General features: G+C 38.5%; 2 protein-coding genes across 7 annotated transcripts in view; one reads left to right on the top strand and one right to left on the bottom strand.

The window, feature by feature from the left end:
- LOC5572766 (mitochondrial thiamine pyrophosphate carrier) overlaps window positions 1–5,850 on the top strand; it is a 35,550-nt gene extending 29,700 nt beyond the window's left edge. For 5 of the 6 annotated variants that reach the window (XM_021841948.1, XM_021841949.1, XM_021841947.1 and 2 more), the window contains exon 3: window positions 4,807–5,850. The gene's annotated coding sequence lies outside the window, so the exon portion shown is untranslated. The remainder of the gene's footprint in view (window positions 1–4,806) is intronic. The other variant, XM_021841950.1, reaches the window with a different exon arrangement.
- On the bottom strand, window positions 5,484–15,505 carry LOC5578401 (calcium and integrin-binding family member 2). Its single transcript, XM_021841951.1, has 3 exons — window positions 15,150–15,505; window positions 6,447–6,704; window positions 5,484–6,104 (listed from the first exon to the last, which is right to left on the bottom strand). Exons 1-3 carry the CDS (start codon window positions 15,336–15,338, stop codon window positions 5,994–5,996), a joined length of 558 nt encoding a protein of 185 aa, XP_021697643.1. The 5' UTR covers window positions 15,339–15,505; the 3' UTR covers window positions 5,484–5,993.
- Between the last annotated feature and the right edge of the window lie 304 nt (window positions 15,506–15,809).

The raw sequence follows: 15,809 nt of genomic DNA, 5'->3' as shown, positions 1-15,809 counted from the left end.
TCATCTCAAACCGGATCCCAGTTTTGGTGAAACCTCGTATCTCACCTTCGTACTCTCCGATCAACGTCACACCATCCTTGACTACATCCACAACGAACGGTTTTTCCAACTTCCGCAGGGACTGAAGATAATCCTTGTTGTTGACCAGGCGGTCACTACATCCCGAGTCAACGCAAAACACAATTTGATTGGATTTCTTCAACGATGAGGTTCGGTTCACCATGAAGGAGACTGCCTTCGCTTCACATGCCGAATTCGCTTCACCTTGATGTTTCTTCAGCCGGCAGTCTTTCTGCATATGCCCGACTTTGCCACAGTGGTGACATTTTCCCGTAAACTTCTTGACTTTCTTATTCCGTCCTCCCACAAACGCTGCTCCCTTTTCTTGAATAGGGTCTTCATAACGATCTGTGCGCTTCATTTCCTCAGCCAATAATCTTTGTTTCACAACTTCCAGCGTAAGTTCAGTTTCATTCATGTTTTCTAACGCCGTAACAACAGGATCGTAGCTGTCCGGTAATGTCAGGAACAGCTGCGATACTAAATCGTTCTCTTCTAACTTAGCACCTGCTGTCTTGAGCTGCCGTACAAGGTCATCGAAAGCTTGAAAATGACTGCGCATTGACGATCCTGCCCTTGGCCGTTTGCTTTTCCCGAACTATCTCGAGACACTCATCCGAGATGAAGCTGACCAGTAAGGATTTGGCCTTCCGGTCCATTTGAAGAAACCTCTTCCGTTCGGGATCTGCACCTGGAACATCTTCTTCTAGCGCTTCTGAAACTTCTGCGGCTTCCATATGCAACTTCACTCTAAACTGCCAGTTCGCAAAGTTCTCCCCTTTCAGTTGAGGAATTCCGTAATTCTCTTTCGCCGAGGGACCCATAACCTGAAGAGATTTGGTCTTGTTCGGATCTCAAAAGTGGGAAGGAAGTAGTAAATAGAGCTTGATGAACAAATAACAGTTTATTGTAGAGTTGTAATAAAATACGTCTGCTCTTGATGAGGGCTTGATTAGGAATAACAAATCAGGTCGATGACGATTGGCAGCTCAGATCTTCAAAGGTAACTTTGATCACAGTTGCTGAACGATCGCCACAAATGGTAACTTCGATTACATAATCATAAAAATCATATAAACTTCCCACGGTGTCTTTTTCATATAACTTTATAACAAAAAAATCGGCATGTCTCAAATTTGGACCAATGAAAGACAAGACCTTCCTCTTTCATTTGCTGCTAAAATGAAAATAATCCATCGGGGGGTCTAGTGCAACTTTTTTTTTTTAATTTTGTTGTTCGTAATATCATTTTAAATGCACCGTAAATTAATAAATTTTGGTAAGGTGAACTGTTGAAACGGATTTAGATGAAAATCACTGCGGAACACGTGTTTGTCTCAAGCACCAAAATACCACTATTTCTTCAATAAGAGGTTGCTGAATCCATTGCCGTTTTCAAAAATATCATAGCACGTCTAGTTTTTGAGATATTGACTGTTGAAAATGCTGAATTTGACGATTTCAGCCAACTTGCATACAAGTTTCCCAAATTGTATGGCAATTTATTTGCTTAGTTTGTCACAAAATTCAAACTTCATGTGTTAAACAATAGTTTTCAACAAAGTTCATAATTCAACCGCTGGTAAAATTTTACTTTTTGGTGGTTTTGAAAAGTATTGTCTTATGCCATATAAGAGAAACGAAGAATTTTATATGTATGCAAGCATGTTGAAAGAATCGATTTAAACTGAATTTAATGGTAAAATTCACAATCAAATTATATCTAAATTAAAGGTTCAAGTAGTATTTTGCATGATTGATGGATTAAATAACAAAAAGTTTATACAACTTTGGCGACCTGTAGCTAAAAATTGTGACGTGCTGGAACATTTCTGAGAACGACATCAAATTCAGCGACCCAAAATCTACTAGAGACACATAATTTGATCCTTGAGACACGCAAAAAGGTCATTTTTGTTACGCTGTGAATTTTGCAAAAATCTAGTGTCAATATCTTGTAGACTATATTCTAGACAGCTCTAGACCTAAAAATTTAGAGGCCGAGGCCGAAATTTAAATTTTCGTGTTGCCTCTCCTTTGCTTTCATCCATTGTTGAAATTTGCATTGCTTTTACAACAAGTATGTCAAACAACTTCTTTTCTATTATGATTTGTAACTCAAGAGCAATATTCATCTTTCTGACTTGGTTTAGGAACAATCGAACGAAAGACAAAAGGTCGAAAGGACAATAAGACGCAAGACAAAAGGAAGACAAGACAAATGGTCAAAAATGCAAAAGGTCAAAAGGGCAAAAGGTTGAAAGTGATTTGCATTATGGGAAATTAAATCATCATTGAAAGAAGATTTTTGACCTTTTATGCCCTGTTTATTCCTCTTCGATTTTTTGTCCTATCGACATAAGGTCATAGATTCTAGAATATTGACAAGTTCACTTTGTGCTAATGACAGTCGCGATATATCATTTCATAAATCCAATATTCCAACCCAATTGCAAAAGCAGTGCAATGTTGACACTATTGTCCATGTGTTTGTTGTGAGAATTGACAGAACATTGCTTTTGTTTGCGATGGTAATACAATCAGAATTACTGACAAATATTCTCAGATTAGCAGCCAGTCTAGGGCTGAAAATATCTTAAATAAAGATAAGAATATTATTAATAATGCTGACGAAAACACACTTCATTTTAAAATTGATGGTAGAAAAAGTGTAAATAAATTCATACAAACATCGATAGGTTTCATTCATAACAAATCTACCTGTGAAAGATTGATCGTGTGATTGTAACATTTTGCTTAGAGATCTCAATAAGTGCTGTAATGTTTAATTTTAGCATAGTTTTATTAGAGTTGTACGGAATTCTATAGCAATTAATAAAACAAATAAATTCAATCAGTTTGAAAATGTTACTCAGTAACTTTACGATTTTGTAAGCTTAATAATGAAATAATACGAAGCTTTATCAAAAATATCAGTTGAATCGTAAAAGTCTCCGATTACACCAAAAAGGAGTTAAAAACGGTGAACCTCAGTGCATACAGACTTGTCTGCTATTTACATCAAGCAGATTTCAGATACTATATATGTTTCGTATAGCTATGTTGTGCTCAAAACTTATAAAAGCGCCAACTCGAACAACTTTTGTTGCTAATCTTCCATCGAAAGACGTTCGAGTTGGCGCTATAATTGAATTAGAAGAGTCACAGGGATTCAAAATCATAAAGTTTGAGCCGTCGCATGTCTAGTTTTGGTGCTAAAACTTAGTGATTCCATATTACGGGTTTTCCGGTGGTCATTTCGGTGCTCCAATAGGACCAGAATAACCATCAATTCATTCTTTTGGCAAAATACATTCAAACATAATAAATCGTTATGAGTTGGACGCAATTCATTTGATTTTTGGCATGAATCCGAGTAATTTCATCGAATTGTCCAGATTGGCCAGCTTCCAGGACTCCAGGAACCGGTTCCGCGTGGATCATACTGGACCGAATTTTTCAAGGGATGTGCACCGGTAATTGGTTCCTTATTATAGAGAAATTTTATGCCAAAATATCCATCAATCGAATAGTACCGATGTGAATTACATAAACGAAACTGCGGTGGAAACTTACTTTTCGTATGTTCCGGATTTCCGGAACTGGGTATGAATAACTAAGTGATTTGAGAATCTCTATTCATAGTCCACGTGAATACCAATTCAACAATAAGAAGACGGTTTAGATTACTTATTTAGTTACGAAACTACAAGTTGTCAAAGTAAGGGTCTCCAAAGGTACTATTTCAGATGTAACAGGCTCCCGGTGGCCACAGTGACGCAATGCCGGATCTCCGAAAGGGTTTCCGAAAATCGACATGTTTACCTTTCATTTAAGTCCAACAGAACTAAACTCGGTCGACAGACTGATTTTTACGATCTGTTTGAATTTTCGGGTCGAAAACGACCCTAAGTCACAATTTGTAACTTTTTTTTCATGGAAGCTCCCCAAGGGGCCATTCATAACTTATGTTCCCGCAAAAATAATTGTTCCCACAAAATATACCTAATTATCAGAAAACCTCAAATTGCTAGGTTATTTTAATCGATGATTTGAATTTTGAAATGGGTCGAAAACGACCCAAGGTCCTTCCTAAAGTTAAGTTATATCCAAAACTCCATAAAAAAATTGAAAAAAAAAAATTGTTCTAGACCCCCCGACCGATTATTTTCGTTTTGGTTGCAAATGAGAGGGGAGAATCATGGCTTTCTTGTGTCAAAATTTCAGACATGCCGAATTTTTTGTTTTGAAATTGCTCTACGGAACACACCGTGTTCCCTTTAGCACTGTTCGATATTTGGAAACGGAATGTTTCCGTACCAAAATTGAACAGACCCGTGTTTTTTGATAAGTTACGATGATCCAGGGGGTTAGAAATGTATAATTAATCTTGTTAGTTAATTCTAAGACTTCTTGAACATCGAGCATTTTTTTTAGTTTAACAAGTTTATGAACCATTCCAAAGCATATAATGGCTACATCTAGTGATATACAGTATTTGCAAGGCCTTAACAGATATGTGAACTGGTATAAGAAATCGGATATTGGAGGTCATACAAAATGTCCTGGAGCTCGGGTTCCAATCATCTACCAACTCCACTACAGTCTATACTTATGCGATGCTAATCCATAGAGATTCATTATGCCTAAAAAGTGTACTGTTTTGAATTTTAAGAATCTTAAGGTCTCCAGAACACTTCCTATTGGTCCTGACTAACTCCCATTTCCCGTCGTGTCTCATTCCAGATACTCAACCGGCGCCGCTCGCCAACCAGGTACCTTAACGGCTTCGGTGACACTATATATTAATGCTGCTGTGCACAATGAAATTCCTATTTTTTGTATACAGAGATTAGGTAGACACGAAAAGTGAGCGCACGCCGCGAACTTAAACTGCTTTCTGGAACGCAACCTACAGAGGAGCAAAGCTACACACCGCGCAAGGCTTCTAAAGCTAGCACCTGTACTAAATTAGACACAAGCAACAAAAAACAAATCGTCGGAAATTACGACCGCACTGACGGATGGCTTCGATGTGGTCAATTATTAGCTGTTCGCGTTACTTTTACTGTAATGTTACAAAATGGTTAGGTAGTTAGGTAGCTAGTGTTTTTTTTTGTACGAATGAATTTCTGTCTGAGTTGCAGCAGCACCTGTTCGAGAAGACGAAGCAGAAAAGGAGGAGAAAAGTGTTGTGAATATCATTTAGGATCAAAGTCGCGTTTCGGACATTGCGTTGTAGAGTTTAGAAAACACTGTAGGACTGGCCTTAGCCAGGTAGCTCAGCACCTTTTCTTAGAAATCAGACACACGAAAATGACACGAATTTCTTCGGATGTATTAGCGGGAAAGCGGTCAATTACCGAGTATTTATTCTCAGTTCAGCTAGGATAGACGAAGCTAGGAAGCTATTTTTCTTTTGCTAGGATTTTCTCAATTTTATTTATTTGTACTTATACGACCTTTGCGGGGAGAGAGATCTGACCAGTTGAAACGTACCGTTCTTCTAGGAGTTGACGCCGTTTAGAGTGAGTAGAGCTTAGTAGAAACTGGTACCGTTCTTTTTTGATCGCTGACATAAACATAAAGAGAGCAAAACATGTATTATTAATCAACCAGACTTCCATTACTGCGATAAGTGAACGAAATAGTCATTATATACAAGATTAAAGTAAAAGAAAAAAAAACGAATGGTCTCTATTCAGCTCAAAGTGTATGTATGTGTGTCTCGCGAATGAAACCGACAAATATAGGTTTGAACCGAATTAAGTCTCGAAACGGAACAAGACAGAAAAAAAATGCAACAAGGATAAGTTAAAAAAAAGTCAATGTACACATTAAAATCCTATTGTATTGACAATAAAGGAAAAGATTAATAAAACGAATTAAAATCGAATAAAACTGTATTATATATTTTCTTGCTCCCTACAAAACTATGGCTTGAAAGTAAATGAGTGCTGAAACTCGGGAACCTTAGCAATCACGTGGATGAACTCGAACTCGCCCAAGCTTCCGTTGTTGTGAAGATCCAGTTCTTTCAGTAGCTGAAACGAGATCATGTAATATTTCTTGTTTATGAAGCAAGATATTTATAATGATCCTTTATCCACAGACAAACAGACGTAACACTTGAAACAAATTTCTTCAAAATCCATCGCCGTCAAAAAAACGTCAAACGCGAAGAAAAACGATGCGCGCGCCTCTGGTTGTGAGATTTGCAACATAGCGAATTTAAAATTAGCGTTAAATGAATGGTCGATGGGAATTTCGTCCGTGTTACGTCTGTTTGTCTGTGCTTTATCCTACAGCACGAAATCATGTTTTCTGCAGCAATGCAAAAAGAGCAACGATGAAATTATCCCTTTTGACGATAATCTTCAACTCACCACCTCGGCGATGATCTCCTTCTCGGCCAGCTCGAGCTGATCGTATTTGGTTAGCCGGTCGCACATGGTGAAGATGTCCTCCTTGGTGATCATGTTGTCGTTGTCGAAATCGAACACCCGGAAGGCCCAGGCCGCCTTGACGTGCTGCGGGCAGTTCTCCGACATCACGCTGAACATGTCCAGGATGTCCTCGAATGAGCAGCTGGTGTCCCGTTCCGAGGAGAACACCTTGAACAGCCGGTCGCGAAAGGGGTTGTACTGGAAGGAGGAAAGGGTGTTAATTATAAATTTTTCAACGCGTAATACTTGCTGTAAAACTGATATTTCTCGTTTGCATTGTGACACTTCTGCGTTTAAAATTAGCGTACACTATTGACGTTGGATACCAATACGTACGGTCTGCCCCCTTTCAATGTAAACGCTTCATAATTTTAAACCCAACTTCCGCATCAACACTATTATACATGACTCTATCTCTATCTGCAACCATGTACTTGGTTTTGGGAGAATTTATGATCTAGCCTATCCTCGTTGTTTCCCTCTTCAGAGACACGGTTTCCTCTGTCAATCCTGCGATAAATTTTAAATGGTTTGTTGCTGACGAGCCACGATATGCACTGTACACAAGTTCTTAAGCGGTCTGAGTCACTTAAACAATATTTTGTACAGTACGTCAAATTCGGAAGTCTTTGTAATTGGTGCATTCCGGTATGTGCCCTTTGTTGTAGATCATTTCTTCGTCCTCCCATACCTTCTGAAGTACTTGATATATCGCTTGATACAACTGGTCACTTATGCAGCCCACAGACGCTCAGACGGTTTGACCAACATTGACTCCGCCCCCCAAGTTAGTCAAACCGATTTATGTTGCTGCAACCGTTTGACCGACTGAAAAAGTGTGTTGCAGCAACACCATATTTCTTCGCATGTTTTGAATGCTCTCGGCAAGCCTAGTGAATATGTGATTGTTATTTTTTTCGATTTCTGTGGCTGTGGGGGTGAATATTTCTATGGCAATAATCGTTGTGAGAAAGAGCAGAACTTTCAGAATTTAAATACCGGAAGAAATGGATATTGAGGAGGAATTACAATTACAATTCGCACGAAGTATTCCGGCAGAACTCTAAAATTATGAGAGATCTCTATCGGGGATTATTCTGAGCAGTCATCGATATGAGAATGACTAGGGTAATTTCTTCAAAGTTTGTATCCGGAGTCTTTAGCGGTTTCCTCTAGTTATTCTACTTTGAAGTCTTTCCAGAACCATTGATTATACTAGGGATTCCACCAGAAAGTCTTCCTGGGATTCTACCAGGAATTTCATCAACAATTCCTCTAAAAATTTATCCACAGATTTACACAGAAATTCCTCCGAGGAAAATTCTTCAGGCTGGCTTTCTTCCAGAGGTTTCTCCAAAGATTCCTCTGCTAATTATTCAGGGTTTCCTCTACTGATTCCTTCAAAGATCAAAAAAATCCTCAAGTGATTTCTTCAGTAATTTTTCAGAGTTTACTTCAAGGCTGACTTCAAGAATTCTTCCGGAAATCGCTATTACAATTTTTCAAAGAGTGGGGACGGACCTGGTGTAGGGGTTAGAACACACGCCTCTCACGCCGAGGACCTGGGATCGAATCCCATCCCCGAGATAGTCACTAAAAATTTCAGTAGTGACGACTTCCTTCGGAAGGGAAGTAAAGCCGTTGGTCCCGAGATGAACTAGCCCAGGGCTAAAAATCTTGTTAATAAAGATAGAAAAAAAAAAGAATTTTTCAAAGATTCCTTTATTTCCTCTAAAGGTTATATCATTATTCAGAAACAACATAACGAATTATTTCAGATACTTCTCAATAAATTGACACACGGGATTTCACCAGGCATTTCTTTAGAAATTCCGCTTGCAATTTTTCGAGATGTTCCCCCAGGTTACTTTCTTCTAGGGAATCTTCAATAAATTATTTTATGAATTCTTCCAGTGTTTCCTTAAAAGATTTTTCTTTGTAATCCTTAAGGGAACCTACGAGGCATTCTACCTCAAATTTTTGAAGGAATTACTTCAAGAATCTACCGGATATTTCTCAGAGGATTCCTAAAGGAATTTATCCATTAATTCCTTCCAGTATATCTTGGAGGATTTTTTCCAAGGAATCCACCAGGAATTGCCTTAGAGAATCCTATAGAAACTCCTTCAGGGATTGTTTTAAAAGTTCTTATGGAGATATATTAAGGAATTTCCCCAGTGAATTTCTCCAGTGTTTTCTTTGGTGATTCCTCCAATGATTTCAGTATAAATAATTCCATGATTTTTACCAGAAATTATACAAAAAATCCTTCAAGGAATTCAACTTGAAGTTCAACCCTTCGTGGAATTGCTGGTCGATTCTCTCGCGGTATTCCAGAAAAAAATAGTCATTTGAACTTGTGGTTTTTTTTATTGATACCCTGGAGGAATTTCTGATAATCCTGAATAGTTTGAAAAAGGAAAATCCTAGTCAAATCATTGAAGTATTTTCTGGTAGAACTTCTGGCGAAGCTGTATTAGATTTTTCTGGTAAAGAATTTCTAGCGAAACTCTATTGATATTTTTAACCCCGGAAGAACTCATGGCAAAATTTCTTAAAAACACCATTCCGGAAGAAATAGTTAGATAAAATACTGGTGAAATCTCTGAAGGAACCGAAGGACTTTTTCCAGAATGTTTTGGAAGAACTTTCAGAAGATTTTCTTGAATTTCCGGTGAAATCAACGGAAAAATATTGGTGAAGCTTCTTAAAGAATTTTTAGTGGAACCCCTATGAGAATTTCAGCTCATTTCTAGAAGATTTCCCTGATGGAAATCATGGAGAATTATCTGGGCGAATTTCAGATCCAATCCATGGATGAACCTCTGGTGGAATCCAAAATTCCTGGAGGGTTTTTAGTTGGAATGCCTAGAGGAAATCCTAGCGAAATTTTCGAAGCAATTCCTGTTGGATTCAATGAACGAATTCTCAGAGGAATCGCTGAAGGAATTCCTTTTTTGAATCCTAGGAGGAACTCCTCACAGAGTCACTTGAGGATATACTGATGGATTCCCTAATTACTTGTGAAATCTTTATAAGAAATTTTTGGTAAAATTGCTGAATTAATTTCTGAAAACCCCCAAGAATCTCTGAAGATATTTTGTGAGAAATTCCTTGAGAAATTTCCGATGGAATCTGTAGAGTTATTCCGGTGATAAAATCCTGAGACATTTCCGGAAAAATCTTAGGAGGAATTCCTGATAACCTTTGAGTATCCTTGGAGATATTTATTCCTTGAAGAATTTTTGGAGGCATCCCATCCGAGTGATTAGAGTCCGCGGCTACAAAACAACGCCATGCTGAAAGTGTCTGGGTTCGATTCCCGGTCGGTCCAGGATCTTTTCGTAAAGGAAATTTCCTTGACTTCTCTGGGCATAGAGTATAATCGTACCTGCCACACGATATACGAATGCGAAAATGGCAACTTTGACAAAGAAAGCTCTTAGTTAATAACTGTGGAAGTGCTCATAAGAACAGTAAGCTGAGAAGCCGGCTCTGTCCCAGTGGGGACGTTAATGCCAAGAAGAAGAAGAATTCTTGCAGGAGCTCCAGATGAAATCATAGGAGGAACTCCTGATGAAATCCCTTGAAGAATTCCCTATGGAATCACTATAGGAACTCCTGATGAAATCCCTGGAGGAATTCCTGATATAATTCCTACTGGAACTCCCGATAGAATGCCTAGAGAAATTCCTTATGATATCCCTAGAAGATCCTGATGTTAGTCGTAGGTGACCTCCTGATATAAACTCTGGAGGAACTCCTAATAGAATCTCGGAAGAAATGCTAGCTGGAATCTCTGAAGGAACTCTTGATGGAATTCCTGGATGAACTCGTGATGAAATCCTCAGAAGAACTCTAATGGTATCCCTAAAGTTACTCCTAACAGAATCCCTATTGGAATTCCTGATAGAATCCCTAGAGGAACTCTTGATGGAATCCTTGGAGGAATCAGTAGCGAATCGTAACCTCATTTTCTACCTGTTCTATGATTCTAAAAATTACTATTTCGACAAATTTAGAATATAAATCAAAAAGTAATCAAAGAGTAAATTATTGAATCGTCCTTTCTAACAAATCTCTGCTCATTGCATGCAAATTTGTTGCTGAAATTCTAGAATTTATATTCCTACAGGGACAAGTAGATTTGAGCTTAGGGAATCGTTACTGGGAGGAATATAAAGATATTGTAAGAGGAACTCCTGATAGAATCAGGAGTCCCAATGAAATCTCTAGATTAACTCCACATGAAATTTCTGGAGGAATTCATTATAAGTTTCCTGAATTAACTCCTGATAGAATCTATAGAGGAACTCCTGATAGAATCTCTTAAGGAATTCCGGGTGAAATCTCAGAAGAAACCCTGCAGGAGTTTCTTGGAGGAAATCCTAAATATATTATTGGAGGAGCTCCTGATGGAGGAATTTCTGATGAAATTCGTAGATTAACTAGTGATGGAATCCCTAGAGAAACCCCTGATAGAATCTCTGGAAGAATTCCAGGTGGAATCTCTGAAGGAACTGCTGATGGAATTGCTGTAGAAACTTCTAATGGAATTGCTAGATATATTCCTGATGGAATCCCTGGTGAAGTTCCAGTTGCAATCGCTAAAGGAACTCCTGATGGAATCCCTGAAGAAATTTCTGATGAAACTCCTGTAAGAATCTAGAAGAATTCTTTATGATACCCCTAGAAGGAGTCCTGATGGAACAAGGAATTCCTGATATAATCTCTGGAGGAAATCCTGATTGAATGTTTGGAGGCAATTCAGGTGGAATTTCTGAAAGAACTCTGGAGGAACTCCTGATGCAATCCCCAGAAGAACTCTGATGGAAGCCCTAAAGGTATTCCTGATAGTATCCCTATAGGAACTCCTGATGGAATCCTTAGAGGAACTCCTGATGGAATCCTTGGAAGAACTCCTATCTATAAATATTCTTGAAAAAAATCCTAATCATTGGAGGGACTTCTGATGGAATCCCTTTAGGAACTCCTGATAAAATCCCTGGTAGAAAACCTGATAAGTTTCCAGATAGAACTCCTGATAGAATCCCTAGAGAAACTCCTCATAATATTTCTAGAAGAAACATTCATGGAATTCCTCGAGGAACATTTGATTTAATCTCTTGAAAAATTCCGGGTGAAATCTCAGAAGGAACTCTTGATGGAATCCCTGGAGGAACTCCTGAAGAAATCTCCAGAAGAACTCCGATGAAAGCCCTAAAGGTACTCCCGATAGAATCCAGATGCAGATACATAAATACAGATAATATAGATACAGGAGCCCCTGATGAAATCCCTGGGGGAGCTTCTGAAGGAATCCTTGAAAGAATTTGTAAAGATATTCCTGAAGGAACTCTGTATGGAATCATTGAAGGAATTCCTGTTGAAATCCCGAGAAGAACTCCTAGAACTCCTAGAATTCCTGGTGGAATCCCTAGCCGAACAGCTGATGATACCCCCAGAAGAATTCTTGATGGTATTCCTAGAGGAACTAGAATCCCTAGAGCTTGTCCTGATAAAAACCCTGAAGGAACTGCTAAATGAAACCTTCGTGAAATATATGATTGAATCTTTAGAAGTTCTCCTGATAGAATGCCTGGATGAAATTGTGTTCAATTCCCTAGAATAACTCCTGATTTTAGAGGCTTTCCTTAGCCGAGTGGTCAGAGTCCGCGGCTACAAAGCAAAGCCATGCTGAAGGTTTCTGGATTAAATTTCCGGTCGGTCCAGAATCTTTTCGTAATGGAAATTTCCTGGACACAGAGTATCATCGTCCCTGCCACACGATATATGAATGCGCAAATGACAACTTTGGCAAAGGAAGCTCTCAGTTAAAAATTGTAGAAACTCTAGAGTAGAACTCTAAGTTGAGAAGTAGTTGAGAAGAAGAACTCATCATTCTCAGAGGAATCACTGATGGAATCTTTGTAGAAACTCCTGATAGAATCCCATGAGGAATTTCAGTTAAACTTTCGGTAGGAATTTAAAAAGGAATTCTAACAAAAATTTCTTGTTAAATCACTAGACAAAATCTTGATTGGATTTCTGGAGGAACACCTGGTGGAATCATGAAGGAGTTCTGGAAGAATTCCTAAAGATATTACAAGAGAATTACCTGGAGAAATTCCTGGTAAAATTCTTGATGGTTCCCTGTAGTACAAATCCAAATACAATCCATGGATGGATTTTTTTGAATCACAGGTAAAACTGCTGATGGATTCTCTGAAGATATTTATGGAGAAATTGGTTCAGGAATAATTAAAGAATCCTTGATGAATTTGTTAAAGAAAACGGTTAGAGATAGTTGGAAACGATATTTTACTATCTATATAGAAACAACTCAAGAGCACGCATTTGATAGATCACTATGGCACCGATGCTGCGTAAATTCACGCATTTTGACTTTCCACCCATCTGCACCGGTAGTTCATGGGACGTCGAAGCTTCAATTTGACATGATGGCGTCGATGTTCGTGCAACATCCCTACAGACGGTACGATCGGTTCGTCAAACATTTGGCTCCGCCCACCGGTGGTTTGAGCAAAATCAAACTCGTTTGATTTTGACCGACCGATTCGTCAACCGTCAAATCGGTTTCACAAACTGTCAAATTGGTTCGTCAAGCAGCATCACACACGGTCAAACATAGCACCAACATGAGCATCAACCTGGGGGGCGGAGTCAATGTTGGTCAAACCGTCTGAGCGTCTGTGGGCTGCATAAGAACAATATGTGTTATGTCCGGTCTCGTGTCGCGTTCCGTGAGTGTACATGAAGTTCTTACGTTAGCACAAACCCCCGAAAAAAGTATCGAACAATGGTGGGGCTCAGATAGCCGTAGCGGTAAACGCGCAGCTATTCAGCATGACCATGCTGAGCGTCGTGGGTTCGAATCCCGCTGGTCGAGGATCTTTTCGTAAAGGAAATTTTCTCGATTCCCAGGGCATAGAGTATCTTCGTACCTGCCACACGATATACACATGCAAAAATGATCAATCGGCAAAGAAAGCTCTCAGTTAATAACTGTGGAAGTGCTCATAAGAACACTAATCTGAGAAGCAGGCTTTGTCCCAGTTGGGACGTAACGCCAGAAAGAAGAAGTATCGAACAATGCTCATTTATCAGTTAACGATCGCTTGATTAGGAATCATACCCATCAGGAAGATCATAATCATGCTCATTCACAAACTAAGTATAATCCGTCGGGTAGCCGTTCAAATCTTCTAATTTCGAATGTATCCCACGGAAAATCCTTTGCCGATATTGTAGCAGGTAATTTAAACTCATCCCCTATTCGTACTATGAGTACCCATTCTACTTGTTTCAAATCAAATGGAAAAAAAAACCCTACCGCCACAGGTAACTCCTACTCCGCTACTTCGTCTACCGAAAATTCTAATGGGAAATAATCAGATCAGATAATGTACCCACTTCAAGTGATACAGTGCTGTTCTGAATAATAGCAGCGCATGTCGATTTTCATACAAAATGCTCAACTTTGACATGCTGTAGTTTTGTTCCCTTTCAAGCAATCGAGCTGAAATTTTCTCCACAGAACTACAAATATGATCAATTTTGTAACTACAAAATTTCAGTTTTTTCTGAGTCCCTGCCGAAAAGTGAGACACTAGGTGAAATTTTTCGAAAAAATAGCAGTTTTTCATTTTAAAATTTTTCTTCTACAAATATTTTTAACATTTTCGGTTTAGGTGTAGGTTTGATAAGTAGGAGGATATTGTTCCAATGGTAAGTTATATACAATTTAAAACTATAATGTCAAGCCGAAATTCAAATTTTTAAAACTGCTATTTTTTCGAACAATTTCACCTAGTATCTCACTTTCCGGCAGGGGCTTAGAAAATTTTGAAATTTTGTGTTTACAAAATTGGGCATATTTGTAGTTCTGTGGAGAAAATTTCAACTCGATTGCTTGAAAGGGAACAAAACTACAGCATGTCAAAGTTGAGCATTTTGTATGAAAATCGACATGCGTTGCTATTATTCAGAACATGACTATGACTGAAGTAGTCCAAGTTGGTGTAAGATTTACTAATCAAATTGTTATTGGATTAAGTTTTTCTAATGGATCCAAATAATAATTTAAATATTTTAAATTGGAATGCTCGTTCTTTGAATGGTAAAAAGGACGAGGTGTTTTTAATTTTCTTACAGCTAATAACGCGCATATAGCAGTTATTACTGAAACATATTTAAAACCTGGATCCAAACTAAAAAAAGATCCTAAGTTTTTTGTTTATCGTAATGATCGACTTGATAGGGCATGTGGGGGAGTTGCAATCATCATTCATTGGCGTATAAAACATCAACTGTTTTCGTCATTTGAAACTAAAAAATAATATGAAATATAAAGCTGTAAAATTGTGCGATAGCTATCCAGGTAGGATTTCAGATCACTTTAAATCAGTGAAAGAAAAATCTATACCTACATTCGATGTGCTTTCTTCGTAGCAAATCATTACTCATCAAGTAATACACGCTGTTCATACTGATGCAGATCTCACGTTTTCTTATCAAGTTGCGACACCTTACGTTACAAGATATTTTGCGTAAGTAGAACTTCATGATTTGAGTTCTACAACAATTATTCTTCACATTATTTAGAAAATCTAACTGACTTACCTTCAACTGCGGGAACACATCCATGATCTTGAGGCAGGAGAATCTCCTATTCAAATCCTGCGTCAACCCGTCTGGTGCTAGGACCTGGAGCTTTTTCAAAATCAACAGCACTTCCCATCGGGTGAGATAGGTCAATTCGGCATACTCATCCAGCTGTTCGGCACTCAGCAAGCTTTCGCCACTACCCATGTCTCCGATGGCACTAAACAAAGGCCACCGAATGCGAAACAGAACGGATTGACGAAAACTAATAAAAATGATATTGATTAACGGCTATGAAAGTCAATTACCGACGCCCGCCAATAGTAGGTATGTGGACAATAAGCGGAGACAACTTTTGCGCGGTACGCCTGCTCTTTCAGTCGCTGATAGCGACTCAGGGCTGGTAGCGACTGAGTGTCTTAAAAACAGAATAATTCCAGGAAATTCTCCGGAGAATCAAAAATAGTAGCGATTGAGAAGCTTTGAGTTCCTATATTTAGAGACCGTATGCTTGAAAATAGATACCAAAAATGGACAGAATAGGAATGAAATAAAGAGACTTAAAAGATACTGGAAAAATAATAAAACATATCTAGGCAAAAATCATGTGATAGTCATCTGGTGAGGAACATTTGAATACTTCATATTTAAAAATGACATCAGACAATTATCAGGTTT

The sequence above is a fragment of the Aedes aegypti genome, chromosome 2, assembly GCF_002204515.2.
Source record: "Aedes aegypti strain LVP_AGWG chromosome 2, AaegL5.0 Primary Assembly, whole genome shotgun sequence".
Taxonomy (NCBI): Eukaryota; Metazoa; Arthropoda; class Insecta; order Diptera; family Culicidae; genus Aedes; species Aedes aegypti.
The sequence above is the reverse complement of the archived record's forward strand: the minus strand, read 5'-3'. Positions and strand labels throughout refer to the sequence as shown.

What these genes read in the sequence shown, in the direction of transcription:
- LOC5578401 (XM_021841951.1), bottom strand. Translation starts at nt 15,338, where the DNA reads ATGGGTAGTGGCGAAAGCTTGCTGAGTGCCGAACAGCTGGATGAGTAT. An exon ending in ATGTGTTCCCGCAGTTGAAG is followed by an intron (nt 6,705 to 15,149) that starts GTAAGTCAGTTA and finishes TCCTCCTTCCAG; the next exon opens with TACAACCCCTTTCGCGACCG. An exon ending in AGGAGATCATCGCCGAGGTG is followed by an intron (nt 6,105 to 6,446) that starts GTGAGTTGAAGA and finishes ATCTCGTTTCAG; the next exon opens with CTACTGAAAGAACTGGATCT.